Source organism: Anoplolepis gracilipes, chromosome 3, assembly GCF_047496725.1.
Source record: "Anoplolepis gracilipes chromosome 3, ASM4749672v1, whole genome shotgun sequence".
Classification (NCBI taxonomy): Eukaryota; Metazoa; Arthropoda; class Insecta; order Hymenoptera; family Formicidae; genus Anoplolepis; species Anoplolepis gracilipes.
Genome location: NC_132972.1, coordinates 13,077,773 through 13,091,435, shown reverse-complemented (window position 1 = coordinate 13,091,435; position 13,663 = coordinate 13,077,773). Strand labels below are relative to the sequence as shown.

At 35.4% G+C, this 13,663-nt stretch overlaps 1 protein-coding gene across 5 annotated transcripts in view; it reads right to left on the bottom strand.

Moving 5' to 3' along the window:
• Positions 1–13,663, bottom strand: part of Tfap-2 (transcription factor AP-2) — a 208,170-nt gene that overhangs the window by 183,520 nt on the left and 10,987 nt on the right. For all 5 annotated transcript variants that reach the window (XM_072887845.1, XM_072887846.1, XM_072887851.1 and 2 more), the window contains exon 2: positions 7,217–7,405. Coding sequence is in view for 1 of the 5 variants with exons in the window: in XM_072887851.1 (XP_072743952.1) it covers positions 7,217–7,252 (36 nt within the window). In the remaining 4 variants the exon portion in view is untranslated. The remainder of the gene's footprint in view (positions 1–7,216; positions 7,406–13,663) is intronic.

Below are 13,663 nucleotides of genomic sequence, written 5' to 3'. Positions count from 1 at the left end.
TAAATTTACATACAGAATAAATGAATTTTTTAAAGTTACACACTTTTTAACAACAAATGTTGAGAAAAACATAATTTTGAGAAAAACAAGCGAGAGATAGCTGCTTTTTTTATTTGTGTAAAATGATGTTGATGAAAACTGAGCTGTAATAAAAAAATAGCAGAGCATTTTACAATTTTATTTGTACCGAAGGTAGATAACAACGACCGACGCACTTCCAATAAATTGCAATCGATGGTAAGCAATAAATGCGAAACAGTAGATCTAATGGAAATCCCATTGTGTGTATGTGTGTATTGCGCGTGTGCGAATGCGATGGAGAATATATCGTTAAAATATTTAAACTCTATGAACACAGTTATCCATGTGCAGAAATACTCAAGAAATACTCGGAAATAAATATGCTTTCCCGTTTCCATAATATCTCAATAAAAACAAAATAAAAAAATAATAATGTGCACAAAACGTAAAATATTCAACATCCATCCATTATGCAAATTAATCAAGTTTTCGCATAAAATAAATTTAATCAAAAAATATTCAAACGTAAAGACATATAATTTCACACATATCAAAACAAAAAAAAAAAAAAAAAAAAAAAAAAGATGTGCAAAATACAATATATAATAACAATGTCACCGAAAAAATTATCTCTGTACATGTTAAGAGTAAAATAGAATAATTCTATGTATTATACGAAATATATTCTGGTATACTATCTTTCAAACTGGGGAAAAAACGTCAGGCACACAACATGTGTGAGTATCAGGAACTCGCTTTTACCCGGTGTAAGACGACAAAGAGACACCTTAAGCACTGGTTTATTCCGCAACCGCCGAGATATCTTTCCGCAGTTTGAAACACGCGGACACCGTCGTCTGTCTCTCTGACAAGCACGTCACCGTTATCTACATGTCGTTCTACCAGTCCGCGTTTTCATTTCTACGACAAAGAGAAAAGCGCGCGCATATACAGCGGAAAAAATCTCAGGGAGAAAAGTTAGACGCAAATATTAGTTGTGAACGGCGGACCAGTTATTATTTCTCTTTGTACTCGCAAATGCTACTCGCTACGGTGTCTTTCGCAAAAAGCCGGAACAAAAGAGCGTGTCATCGCGCGGTGTGTTCTATCCCTGTCTCCTCAAACTCTCATTCTCCCTACCTCCAATCTAACCCGGTCCCGAATCCCCCTAACCACCCACGTTCTCCTTTTTTTAAGCTCGAGTCTTAATTACTGGAAGCAGAACGGGTTAAGGACTAAAACACAAGCCGACGTCGGCTGACTGATCATGGCGCGTCACAACTGACGGCCATACCAAATGAAAACAGTCCAGAAAAATTATTATCGCGGAAGATACGTGGCACCTGCTGTCTCCCCTTCTCTTCTTTTCTCCTTGTTTCCCCCGCACTTCTCTATTTCTTTATTTCGGGCATTCTCCTTCGTACTCTTATTTCTCTGTTTTTCATTGTTCCCAATCTCGCCGAAATCCTATCGGATTTTCAGGGTTTGCAACATCGTGATAAGTATATCAAGAATATCTTAGATGCAAAGATGTCTTTGAAATCGCGTACAATTTTTTTCTCAACTACAGATATGTTAAGGTTTAAAATTACAGTTATTTTAAAATGTAAAATAAATGTCAATTATAATTTTGATTAAAATTTACAAATTTTTAAATTAAAGTACTGCAAATTCAAATATGAAAACTTAAATTAGATATCAATTACGCTTTAATACATATAAATTATAATATATATATATATATATAATTAATACCCATTTTAAATAAAAACTACATAACATATTTTAAAAGCATGTTTTATGACAATTATTCAATAATGCATCCATTATAATATAACGACTTATTGTAAACTTTTAAGAATCCACGGAAAACATATTTTCAAGTAAAAGATATAAAATATCTCTTTTCTTTGCAGTTACATATAGTGTCTTCTGTATCGCAAGGGTTACGAGACCCTGCAGGGCAAAACGTCGTGTACTCGAATATGTATGTCGTTTGTATTATGCAGAAATGTGTCGTACGACGTGTAGACACGTATGAACAAAGTACCCATGGCCCTTTGTGCATTGCCGGGGGTGACAATGGACCTCGCTCTCAGCATTGTCACGTGGGTTAACCAACGTTTTCGAGGGGGCTATCGCCGATGTTTGGCATCGTCCTGCTCGCCGACAGCCACCGTCTTTTATTCAATCTGAGTACGCCCCGCGAATCGCGGCGCAACTGTAATTGCAACGTATTAGACACACACTTTTACATGATTAACACGTGCCGCCATAGTAAAGCGGTTACCTCGACTGTTTCCCGCTACAATCGCCTCGCGTTCGGTTCTGTGTATTTGAACAGACGAAAGTTCGCCGGTCAATAACTACTTTATTTACATACTCTATCGACGAGAAACAAATGATGAGTTTATACAGTTTGAAGATAATAATTTTGTAAGATTGTCGGTAAAAGAATAAAGAGAAGCGATGTATCTTATTTTACTTTATTTTATTTTATTGTGTACTCTACGTATTCTTGTATTCTACATAATATAAAATCTAAAATAAATAACAAAATATTTTTTTCAAACAAAATTATTTTTCAGAAATCTTTCAATAGTTATAGAAAATTAAAGCTTAGGTTTCAGTATCTATATAAAGATTTATGCAAAGTTTATCGATAATTCGTTCTCAAAGCTTATTTGTACAAATTGAAACACGCTTGATTCAAAAATAATTTTTAAGTTTTATATACACATGTAATAACAGAGACCTAACCTGATAAACCCTACAAATTAGATTTGTTGAAAATATAAATGAAAAATATAAATATGATTAATCATTATTTTTATAATTTATATTAATCGTTGCTAATAAAATTAAAAGTTTTCAAAATAAATATTTCACATTACTCCAACGTGCTAACGAGAATATTACCATAAATACGTTTCACGTTACATAATACAGTTTCCTCGACACGGTATGATAATATCGATTTACGATTAGCATTAAATATCAGTATTACGATATGAGCATAATAATAAAGTGTAACATTATTTAAAAAATACAAAACGATTACATTGATCGACTGAAAGTACAACAATAATTTTAACTACACAATTCTTTTTTTTTACGATCACGACTTCTCGATTCTCCGTGATGACGGCCGTCTCCGCGCGAAATGAAATCGAAACGCAATTTGTCGTTCCCTATGCCGCCCCCTCGCGTTGCCCATGCCGTGTATCTCCCTCGCAAAACCATCACGCGATTACGCTAATTCGGGTATCATTTATTTTTCGTTCACCCTTCTTCTCCTTTCTTCTTCCGCCCTTCCTATCGTTGCGCAAACGAAGCTCTACCCCCGTCAACGAGGACGCGCACGAATCTAACTTTGAAGTGCCGGTGGGTTTTTGATGTAGCCACCAACTGTTCCCGCCATGCAAAATAGTGAATCACGCATTAAGAGCAGATAAAGCGACAAATAACTCGAGTATATTGGACAGATAGATAGAAGATCGTAACGCTCAGTTGACACTAAAAGCGAAACTGGCGTGCACTGACACCCTAGAAAAATGTTTTCTTTCGTTAAATCGAGCAGTGCATCAGGCAAGATTAGACGATTCGAATCAGTCGAACCTAGAGACATTTTAAACAGAAAATGAGTTTACAAATGTCTTTGTCATATTCGAAAATTTATCTTATTATTTGAAAATTTAGAGTATGCAACAAAAATATTCTTATTTCGCCAAACAATTCAATATTATCTATTCTATCAATGATTATTCGTTTCAGTTTAAAGTACAGTATTCTTTTTACACTTTACAAAATAAAATTTTGCTTGTTTTCAAAAACTATGAAAAATTTAAAAATGTTAACTGTGTGAATTTTGTGCGTGTTGGAAAATGTTTGTAAAATATGAAAACACGCAATATTTCTTAATAAAACATATTTTTGGCATTGTTTTCAATCTCTCAAAAAAATCTTGCAACTTGAACTTTTGCTAAATGTAAATAGAAGAATTAATTATAAGACAATATAATCTTTTTATACAATCTTCTCATTGAAAGAAATAATGTTCAATGTTTAATATACATATTTATTAATTAATTAATTTATTTATTGTTTATTTATATATTAATGTTTAATATATTTATAATGTGCTAAAGAAATAATTCAACGTAATCGCATCCGATCAAATACATATACGTGCTCACCCACATACTTATGATAAAATATCGCGAGACGTCACATCGTTCGTTGAACGCGTGGTTTCAGTTACCCTGTCAATGCGGTGAAACTTGCGGAAAGCAAGAGAGGAAAGGGGACACGAAAGACACGAGAGTGATCTTCGGCAAAGATGGCACGTGAGAGCAAAGTATTAATCCTCCTGCGTGGCGGGTACGACCCTTGTTATTTTAGCCAAAGACACAACCCGCCACTCAGCTTTGGCACGTGACCGGATCATACTTTATTGGAAAATGTGCAAATACTCGTCACTCCCACAACACGTTCCCGCATTTTGACGACTTTCTTTCTATACCGCGCATTATTATTTCCCGGCATATTTTTCGGCTACGATGCTTTTTCAATACCCGACAATTTTATAACGACGAAGCTGGTCCAATGAAGCAGCAGTTTTGATGTATTTTGTTTTGTCAAGCCTGTATTTTCGTGTGTAAACAAAAAACGATAAAACAAAACGTAAAACTGAATTTCAACAGTAATTATTTTTATATAGAATAGAACCGGCATTCTCTCTATTTGATAACCCAGTATAGTGACTGCAAGTATATGTATATAAATCATCACTTCAAAATATCATAATTTTAAACATTTCATGTTATTCTACTTATTATGTGAGAAATAATTCACCTCAAATATATATAAATATGGTTTTTAAATAACATTTTTTTCATCAATATATCATTAATAAGTATCAGTATATCATTTATAAATACCTATGAGATAACAAACTGTACAAATTCATACAACAAAGTTTAATCGTGCAAATGTATAATATATGTATACTATAAAGAATATATAAAAAATATAAAAAAAATAAAAAATATGAAAACCTGAGGGCTTTTATCGTCACTACTATACATTTGCAATTGACATGTAATGTTTCAGTTACATGTAAATGCAATCTCACACAATTCAAATTATAATTGAAGTATCTAAGCAAATATTTTCCAGATACTTGTTATCAAGGAAATAAATTAAAGCATCAGTAGGAAAGGTACGCCTAAGACAAGTAGTAGTCAATCGTTGTGGGATTGCCTTCCAGATAACATAGACGAAGCTAGCGAACTCGGCTAACAACATAATTCAATAGGGGGCTACTACCTAAACGTGTTTCCGCTATCCTCCATGCTCGAGAACTTACATTTCCTGCTGTTACTATGTGATTTCCGTGACCATCACACGAAGGGGAAAACTGATGCGCGCCATACCGTATCCAAAGTGCAGCGAGAAAGAGGATAGTTTTTTACCCTATTGAAGATTTTTTACTCGTCTCCTTGCCATTTGTGCACAAGTTTTTTTATATTTCAAAGAATGATTAATGTCAATGTCCGTCAATCGTGAAATATGTGATTTACCGAAGTAAGGTAACGTTAAGGTGGTAAAATTTACGTGGAATGATATAATTAGATCACAAAAAAATCAAATAAATTATTCTTTTTCTAGTATTATAAAAATTTCTAACAAAAAATTTAGAAAAAGAAAGAATTATATTTTAGTAGATCGATCAATATGTCATTGACTAATATTAAATGAAAATAGATGTGATTCGCGTATTATCGTTTCAAAAATCCAAACAAAAATGATAAAACATACAAACAAAATTTGTTAGAGATAAAATGTTGTATAGTAAATTTTTGCGCAAGTTATGAAACAATAGGGAATAGATTGAATGATTTTATGAACTGTGATCAATTGTAAATTGTGCAGAGAAATTTATTGTAAATAATTCTCGAATAAAATGACGATGCAAAGCAGATATGACGCAATGATGTAAAAATACGATTTCTAGAGTAGCCAAATGCGAGCCATTCATAAAATTAATAAATTCGATAATCTCCATAAATATTCGACACGTGAGACGCGTCTAATATTGACAAACAATATTTTTCAATAAAAAGTTGTATTTTTCATATCTCTACATTTTTAAATAGAGTTGCATTTATAATTTCGAATATGTTTTAGCGAGAAAAATCCAGATCCTATATTTTTTTACACATTCGCTGTCTTCACATCTCTGAGAGAATTAGACGTTCCCTAGAACACGATAGTTAGGTATCCCCACATTCGTATAAATATGCGTAAGAGTCTCGTACATACACACAGGAAACTTCGCGTTTGCGAGTATCCCTACTTCTCCTAGATAACTTCGTTTAGATAATGACAAAGTGTCCGCTGCACGTAGGGCTCCTGCTCTAAAACACGTACGATACGGCTTTGCGCGATCGCGTGCACGTATTATTTAAAACCCACCGGCATCGTTTTTCAGCGCGAGTACACGCGCGTAATCGCGCAAACTCGTTCTATGCATCGCATGCAAAACGTCGGAACGTGGATCAGGCATCGCTAATTTGCGTCGGTAATGACCACGTCTACGAGAGGGAGAATTAGCCGACGGGAAGGGAGAAGGGTGAGGTGGAAAGCAAGAGAGGGATAGAGAAGGGTGTACTGTGCCAGCGCGGTGGCAACTCTCATTCGATCCGTATCTGACGTCTGGTTGGCTAGTTTATGAATGGGGTGGATCCACGCGTCGATCGTCGTACACGATCGCGAAAGAAGATTGATCTATGTCCTCGGTGATCTACGATTATCAGAAACGATCGTGGTAAATAGAGCTTGTTTAGCTCGCTTCGCTCGCGGCGGCGCGGGCCGTTTCACGCCGGTCGCATGCGGAAGTGATTAAGACGATTAAGAGAAGTATAGAGGAAGTTCAGCGACTAGTAACGTTTTTATTATACGCTTTTTCGATAATCCAACGATTGTTGAGAGAATGTTTGTGCGCGATTGCGCATGAGAGACATATTAATTTACAGAGTGGATAATCTACTTCGGGCATATCTCTCTTTCGTAATCAGACACTGTTGCGTACGCTTGTTTCACACGTATATAATTAACGCGTGTAAATTGCATAAAACAAATTTCAAAAATTTTTAATTGCAGAAAAAATTGGCATTTTAATTTTAACACTTACCTGCCAGGCGTTGGAGTCCAGAGCGAGGTAAGACATGTTGTTAGTGTCCTCCGTGGTTGCAAAATTTCTAAAGTATCCGGGAACTCCTCGCCGATCGGCACGCTACTAAGATCCAGCTTGTCACTCACGTTCCGAGATGATCGGCAGACGACATCTTCCGTCGGCAGCTTCGTCAAGACGCAAATTGTACTTTAAAAAAATTGTCAAAATATACAAGAGTGAGAATATGAGAATGTATCAGAATGTTATACACAAGTATTTACAAAATATAATAAAAACAAATTAAATAAAAAATTAGATGGATTCAATTAAAGTTAAAATATCGCGTCAAGAAGGTATCATATAATCCAACAATATATAAATATAATTGTGCTTTTCTTAGAATAAAAATAAATAAATAAGTTCAAATATGTACTAAAATATTTTTGAATCTAATAAAATTTTATTTATTTGCCATCACTACTCTTTAATTACAAAAAAAGCAATATTATGTGTCTTTAATAAAAACTAAAAAAAAAAAAAAAATAACTAATTTCACGAAAATCGTACACATAGTACAAATATATGTATGTGTTTCTCAGAAAGTTTCTTCTAAGTTTCACACATAATTGAACCGTACACGTACCGAAATCATACGAGGCGCGAATATGCGAAGTAAGATTTGACGAAAATTTCCTGCGATGAGTAACAAAAATGCGAATTACTTTCGTCGGCCGGAATCCCTGGGGCGTCGCGTCAACGGATCGGGAACTTAGTTAAGCAAAGTTAAATGCGGCTCCCCGAGGTGGCACGACCGCTTTTTAATTGCAAACACTTTCACAAAACGAGAAGATATCTCAAGACGCTTGGCAAGCGGAGATTATATCCTAGCTTCTTTCTCGCTATTGCTACAAAATGTCTGTAATCTATATAAATATCTGCACTCTTTTCAAAATATTTACAAGCACAATTCGGCACTTTGTAACAATGTACATAGCTTACATTTAACATCAATACATAAGTCTTGTCATAAATTTAGTAGAATAGATTTTGTAGATTTTTGCTATGAATATAGATTTAAATTTAATAAAAGCATTCCATTATAAATGTGACAATGTGCTAGGATTTAGAATTATTTAAGATTTTATGCAAAAAACGTGTTTCAAAGTTTTTAATAAGTGAATAAAGTAACAATAATCCCAGAATATAATATTAATGCTAGATGTAATAAAAAAATCATATCGTTCCAATTTGGATACAAAAATAAATCAAAAATATATAAACTAATAAAATATAACCATTCAATTGCAAAAAGATTTATATTGGAGAGAAAAATTTGTATTTGGATGAATATTTCCATCACTCGACGAATCTAGTCAATATAATGGTAGTGAAACTCTTCAGAGAATATATTATTATTGGAATCTCATCAATGCTATATTCATAAAAGACTATTGAATGCGATTATATCGTTCTCGCTTTTAAAATTAAAATACACATAATAATACCACGCATCTTTCACCACACATATAGATATATCCGTGATTTATCGTGCGAATCAAAGGACATCATTATTATTTAAACGCAGGAAATGTAACATATTTTCTGTATAGTATTGTACAATTTCAATCAGTATCTTCATAGCCACTTTATTTATTGATTGTACTCCTGCATTTAAATATCAAATAGTAATCAAATTATCGGCGTCACTATTGATTTTAACATTTGGTATCATATAACAAACGGATTAATCTAACTTATAAATATATTGCTACTTTTGTATTTTTATTCATTATTATACCATCTTTTATATATCATCTTTTTACAAAAATACAAACATAAATTAAATCAGACAATGACGATAAAAAATGTTTCAAAATTAATTTCCTGAAATTAAACTCGACGTTTAAAAAATTAAGATAATCTTTCACTATGTCGTATTATATATTAAATACTTCATAACGCCATTTATTTTTTGTAAACAATAATGTCTAATAAAATTTGCAAACTTCCATAATAAAAAAAAATTGTTTATTTTTCCTGAAAAATCATTGTTTAAATGACAAAAGAATATTCCTGTATTTTTCTTATATATATATATATATATATATTTCGTTTCTATTTATATCTACTTTCAAATAAAGTAAAAATTTACAATTACATTTGTAAATGTATACAAAAATTATATTGGAAAATTTGACATTAGATTAAGAAATAAATTATAATATATTACAATTTAGTATCAGTCTTAGCCTCGCGATATCGACATTATCTCTACAGCATTATTTTTATTTCATTTGCTTAATTCTTTATTAAATCATAATTTTTAAAAATGAAGCATATATTATAAATAAATATCATGTTCGTCAAAAAGATGGAAATTATGTATACATTGATATATATACTTTTTAAAATATGATGATTACTTCAATACAATATATACTCAAGTGTTTGAATCTAACAATAAGCAGTTTTTTTCTGATAAAAATATTTGTCGAAAAATGTGTCCAAGTAACTCTAAATCACAATAGCTATTATCAAACCTTCCAAAAAGTGACAACTCTATGCGTCTACGATGTAGCCTACGATCGTTTCTCCCCCCCCCCCCCCAAGGACTTCACTTTTAAACATAACAGCCCAAGGTCACTGCAACGCAATTCACCCAGCGATCACTTGCGCGAGACACTAAATATATATGTATACATATATGTTCTCCGTTATATTTTCCAAAACACACTCGATCCCCATCTCTGTCTAAGGTTTAAAACCGAACGCGACGTCTCGAAGATGTGATGCGAACTCACCTCGTCTCGTATTTCCGGTCTCGCAGCGATTCACCGACGGAGGACGACGGGTGACGGGTGACGGGTGACGGCAGCAATCGGCAAAACTCGCGTTTTTGCACGAGACTCGAGCGAAAGATGAATACAGGAAAATGCGTTCCAGCGAGCGAGAACCGTGAGCGCACGTACGCACACGCGTAACTTAATCCGCGAGCGGATTATCGGAGGCTAATTCGAAACGTAGTCAGTCCATCCCTCTCTCACACTTCCGTCCTCCTTGGCTTTCTTTCCCTCTCTTTATTTCTCTTACTCTCGCATGGCCCAACCGGCTCCCTTCCTTCTCTTTCCTTCTGTAACTTTCTTTTTCTTATCCCCTCTCCACCCCCGCTTGTAAGTTCTTCCCCACGCTCGCGACCCGTCTACGTTTTCCTCTCTCTCTCTCTCTCTCTTTCTCTCTTTTCCTCTGGTCGTAAATATTGCTAGACGACGTATGTACTCTCGATCGCACCTTGGAATCACTCGGTATCTCGTCGAAGATGGCAGGCGGCGAGCCGGCACGGAACGACGCGGCGCGACGACGAATCCGAGGACGCGCGCGACACGAGGGAATGCATGAAAGTAAAAGAGAACGGTACAGTGTCACTGAAGGTGACTTCCGGTATCGCGTCGCGTCGCGTTGCGTTGCGTTGCGTTTTCCGTCTCTCGTGCCGTGCGTTTCCGATATGTATTGTGGCCCACCGCACGTGGCGCGTCGCGACGTCGCACTGCGCTTCAGGCGAGAGAGGCGCCGCGACGCCTCCCCCCCTTTTCCCTTCCAAGCCGCCACCCGGCCGCCCTCGTGCAACCCCCTCAGCAGTGGCGACGATGCGCCTCTGCTACCACCCGCGGCGCGTACTATCGCCTGCCTACCCCCGCGGGGGTGTGGTGCCTCCGCCTACAGTCACATGACGGACCCTGCGCGGCCCTATTCCATATACCTGCCTGCTGGAGCAGGAGAGGGATGACGGGCTGGTCTAACCTAACTTAACCCTGCAAGCACGGGGCGACGCGGTCACGATATAACCTACCTACCCTACCGTGGGTGAGAACGTCAGGATTGCTTATCCTAAGCGAATGAGTAGCGTGCGATTTAGCGAAAAAAAGTTAGCGACGATAAACGTGTTTCCGAAACACTTTCCGGAACGAAAAAAAAAAGTAAAGGTTTAAAAAGGACCGACAAATTACTTTATTGCCATCAATGAATGACCGAAGAGAAATTTTATTCATATATCAGATATATGTATGTATATTTATTCAAAAATAAATTTATCTTTTTAAAAGTTTTTTAATCAATAAGCAATTTATTTTAGTAGTATATGCGCATGTATAATTATAAAACCGCTCAATATGAATGCTTTAGTAATTTAATATCTCATATCTGACTGGAAAAAAAAGATAAAAGTTGAAAAACAAATATTATTTTCATGATAATTAAAAAAAGTGCAAAAAAAGAGATATTCTTCAATTCATAAAGAGAATATACACGTATATATTAGCGATTGTTATATCATATTAATGAGCAAACCATCGCGCTAGAAAAAATAAATACAATTCTGAGCTTTTAATACTTATTAGAAAATATGCCCAATATCAACAAGTGTATTAATATTGACAGAATGTCTAATTTATTGAATAAATAACTAAATATTTCATATAAATACAAGATTCAAAATTCAAAGTTACCAGGGGGAATATATTTGACATCAAAATTGTCTAAAATCAATCAAGTTAAGCAAAAGTTACGAAAAGTTTGAAAAATTAAAATTTTCATAAAATAATATCATCATACAAAATGTCAAATATAATTAGAAAACTGTTCAAAGATATACTTTTAAAGTCATTGCAAAAAATACAGTTCACGCATATAAATAATTAATCTGATTTTTATATCTCTGAACCTCTCTTTCTCGCACTCCTTTACCCATTATATACTTAAAGAAAAAAATGTTTGTAATACTCAATAAAAATAAAAATTAATTTACAAAATATTTTTCTTTTACTATCGTTTCAATAAATATTCGAATAAATATTCAATAAATATTCTGATAAATATTCACAGTAGAGATATCACTTCGTTAATTTCTTCAAGATTTGAGACATTACTACTCGACTACTTATAATATATCTTTTCTACAAATGATATTCAAATGTATCCTAAAAATTCCGATATATAGTGTCAGTAAGTAGAAGAATCTAGCAAGATAGAAAACCGAGGAAAAGGGAAGATGCGTCTGCGATGCTTGGATTGTACGAGAGACGGTACCGCCGAATCCCAGTTCTACCTCGGCAGCGTCGCACAATTCACAAATACATCCACACGCGGACGTACACGACACGATGGAAACGACAGGAACCTAGCACAGTCTGCGCATGACCGATCGATGCCCCCCGTTCCCCCTCGTTTCCTCCTCCTCCCCCTGATCCGTAAGCTGCTCCTTGGGTGTGCTGCCACTACCGCACGCCGGTCCATCCATCCCTCCCCCCCGTTAACCCCTCCATGCTGCTGTGTGTACAGCGCAGTGCGAGCTACCACGCTGCAGCCCCTTTCTTCGTACGTCCCTGTTGTCGCTGCCTCGACTCCTCGCCCATCCCACTCGTACCTTTTGCCTCTGTCGCGTCAAGGAGAAAACGGGAGCGGCGCAGGAAGGGGAGAAGGAGAAGGAAGAGTGGAAGTGGGAAAAAGTGGCGGTATGGAGGGAAAGGGAGAACCCTCTACGAGTACGCCAAGACGCAGCTTCTGTCTCCCCCTCCCTCTTCCCTAACCCCTTTCCTTTCCCTCTTCTTACATCCCAGAGATTTCGGCGAGTTTTCACACCGGCGTTATTACCGCCCTCTCTTCTTTCTCTTCTCTTCGCTTTTTAGAGTTGGCTTCTCTTTTTTTTTCCTCGCTTCTGCTCCTTTCCCTGCAGTGTTTGGTCTCGCGTACCTACGTCGAGCTCGTTTGCTCCCTACACGCGGCGGGGGTGGGCGAGCGGTGACGAGCGCCGCTGATTTTATGTTGGAATGCAGCCATTTGGAAAGTGTGTTTTCGTGTATGGAGTCGGTCGATATCTGTTCGCAGCAGGCGAAAAATTTTTTCTAGAGTCTCGCAGTTTTGTTGATAAATCGAAAATTTTTCAGTTGACTCTTTCATTTAGATTGATCAAAAAATGCTGCGAGATTATATATATATATATATATATATATATATTCAATATATCTAACTTTACGTCTTATTCTTATTTTTTTATTTCTTTTGGCAAAGATGTAAATTGTTAGTTACATACATAAAGAAAAGTTTTTTTATATTAATTTGAAAAATCTCAAATGCAATTATTAATTATATTTATACAATTATAAAAACAAACACGCGTGGAAATGGATCACGATATAAAAAGTAATGCATTGTAAAAAAAGTATGATAAGAAAACACATTTTCCATGGTGAAATGTAATTGTCAATTAAACTTTCTATAAAAATTTATCCATGCGTCGTCATTTAATTTTATTTATTAATAAACAGAACATAATAAATGTCTTTGAATTTTACTTCAATTATTTCTTTGAAACAATTATTGACAAAGTAGTTTGAAAAGTAGTTATACACTTCATATATAATCATTCAAAAGATGATGTATATCGACCGAATTGATGGCTACATACGCATT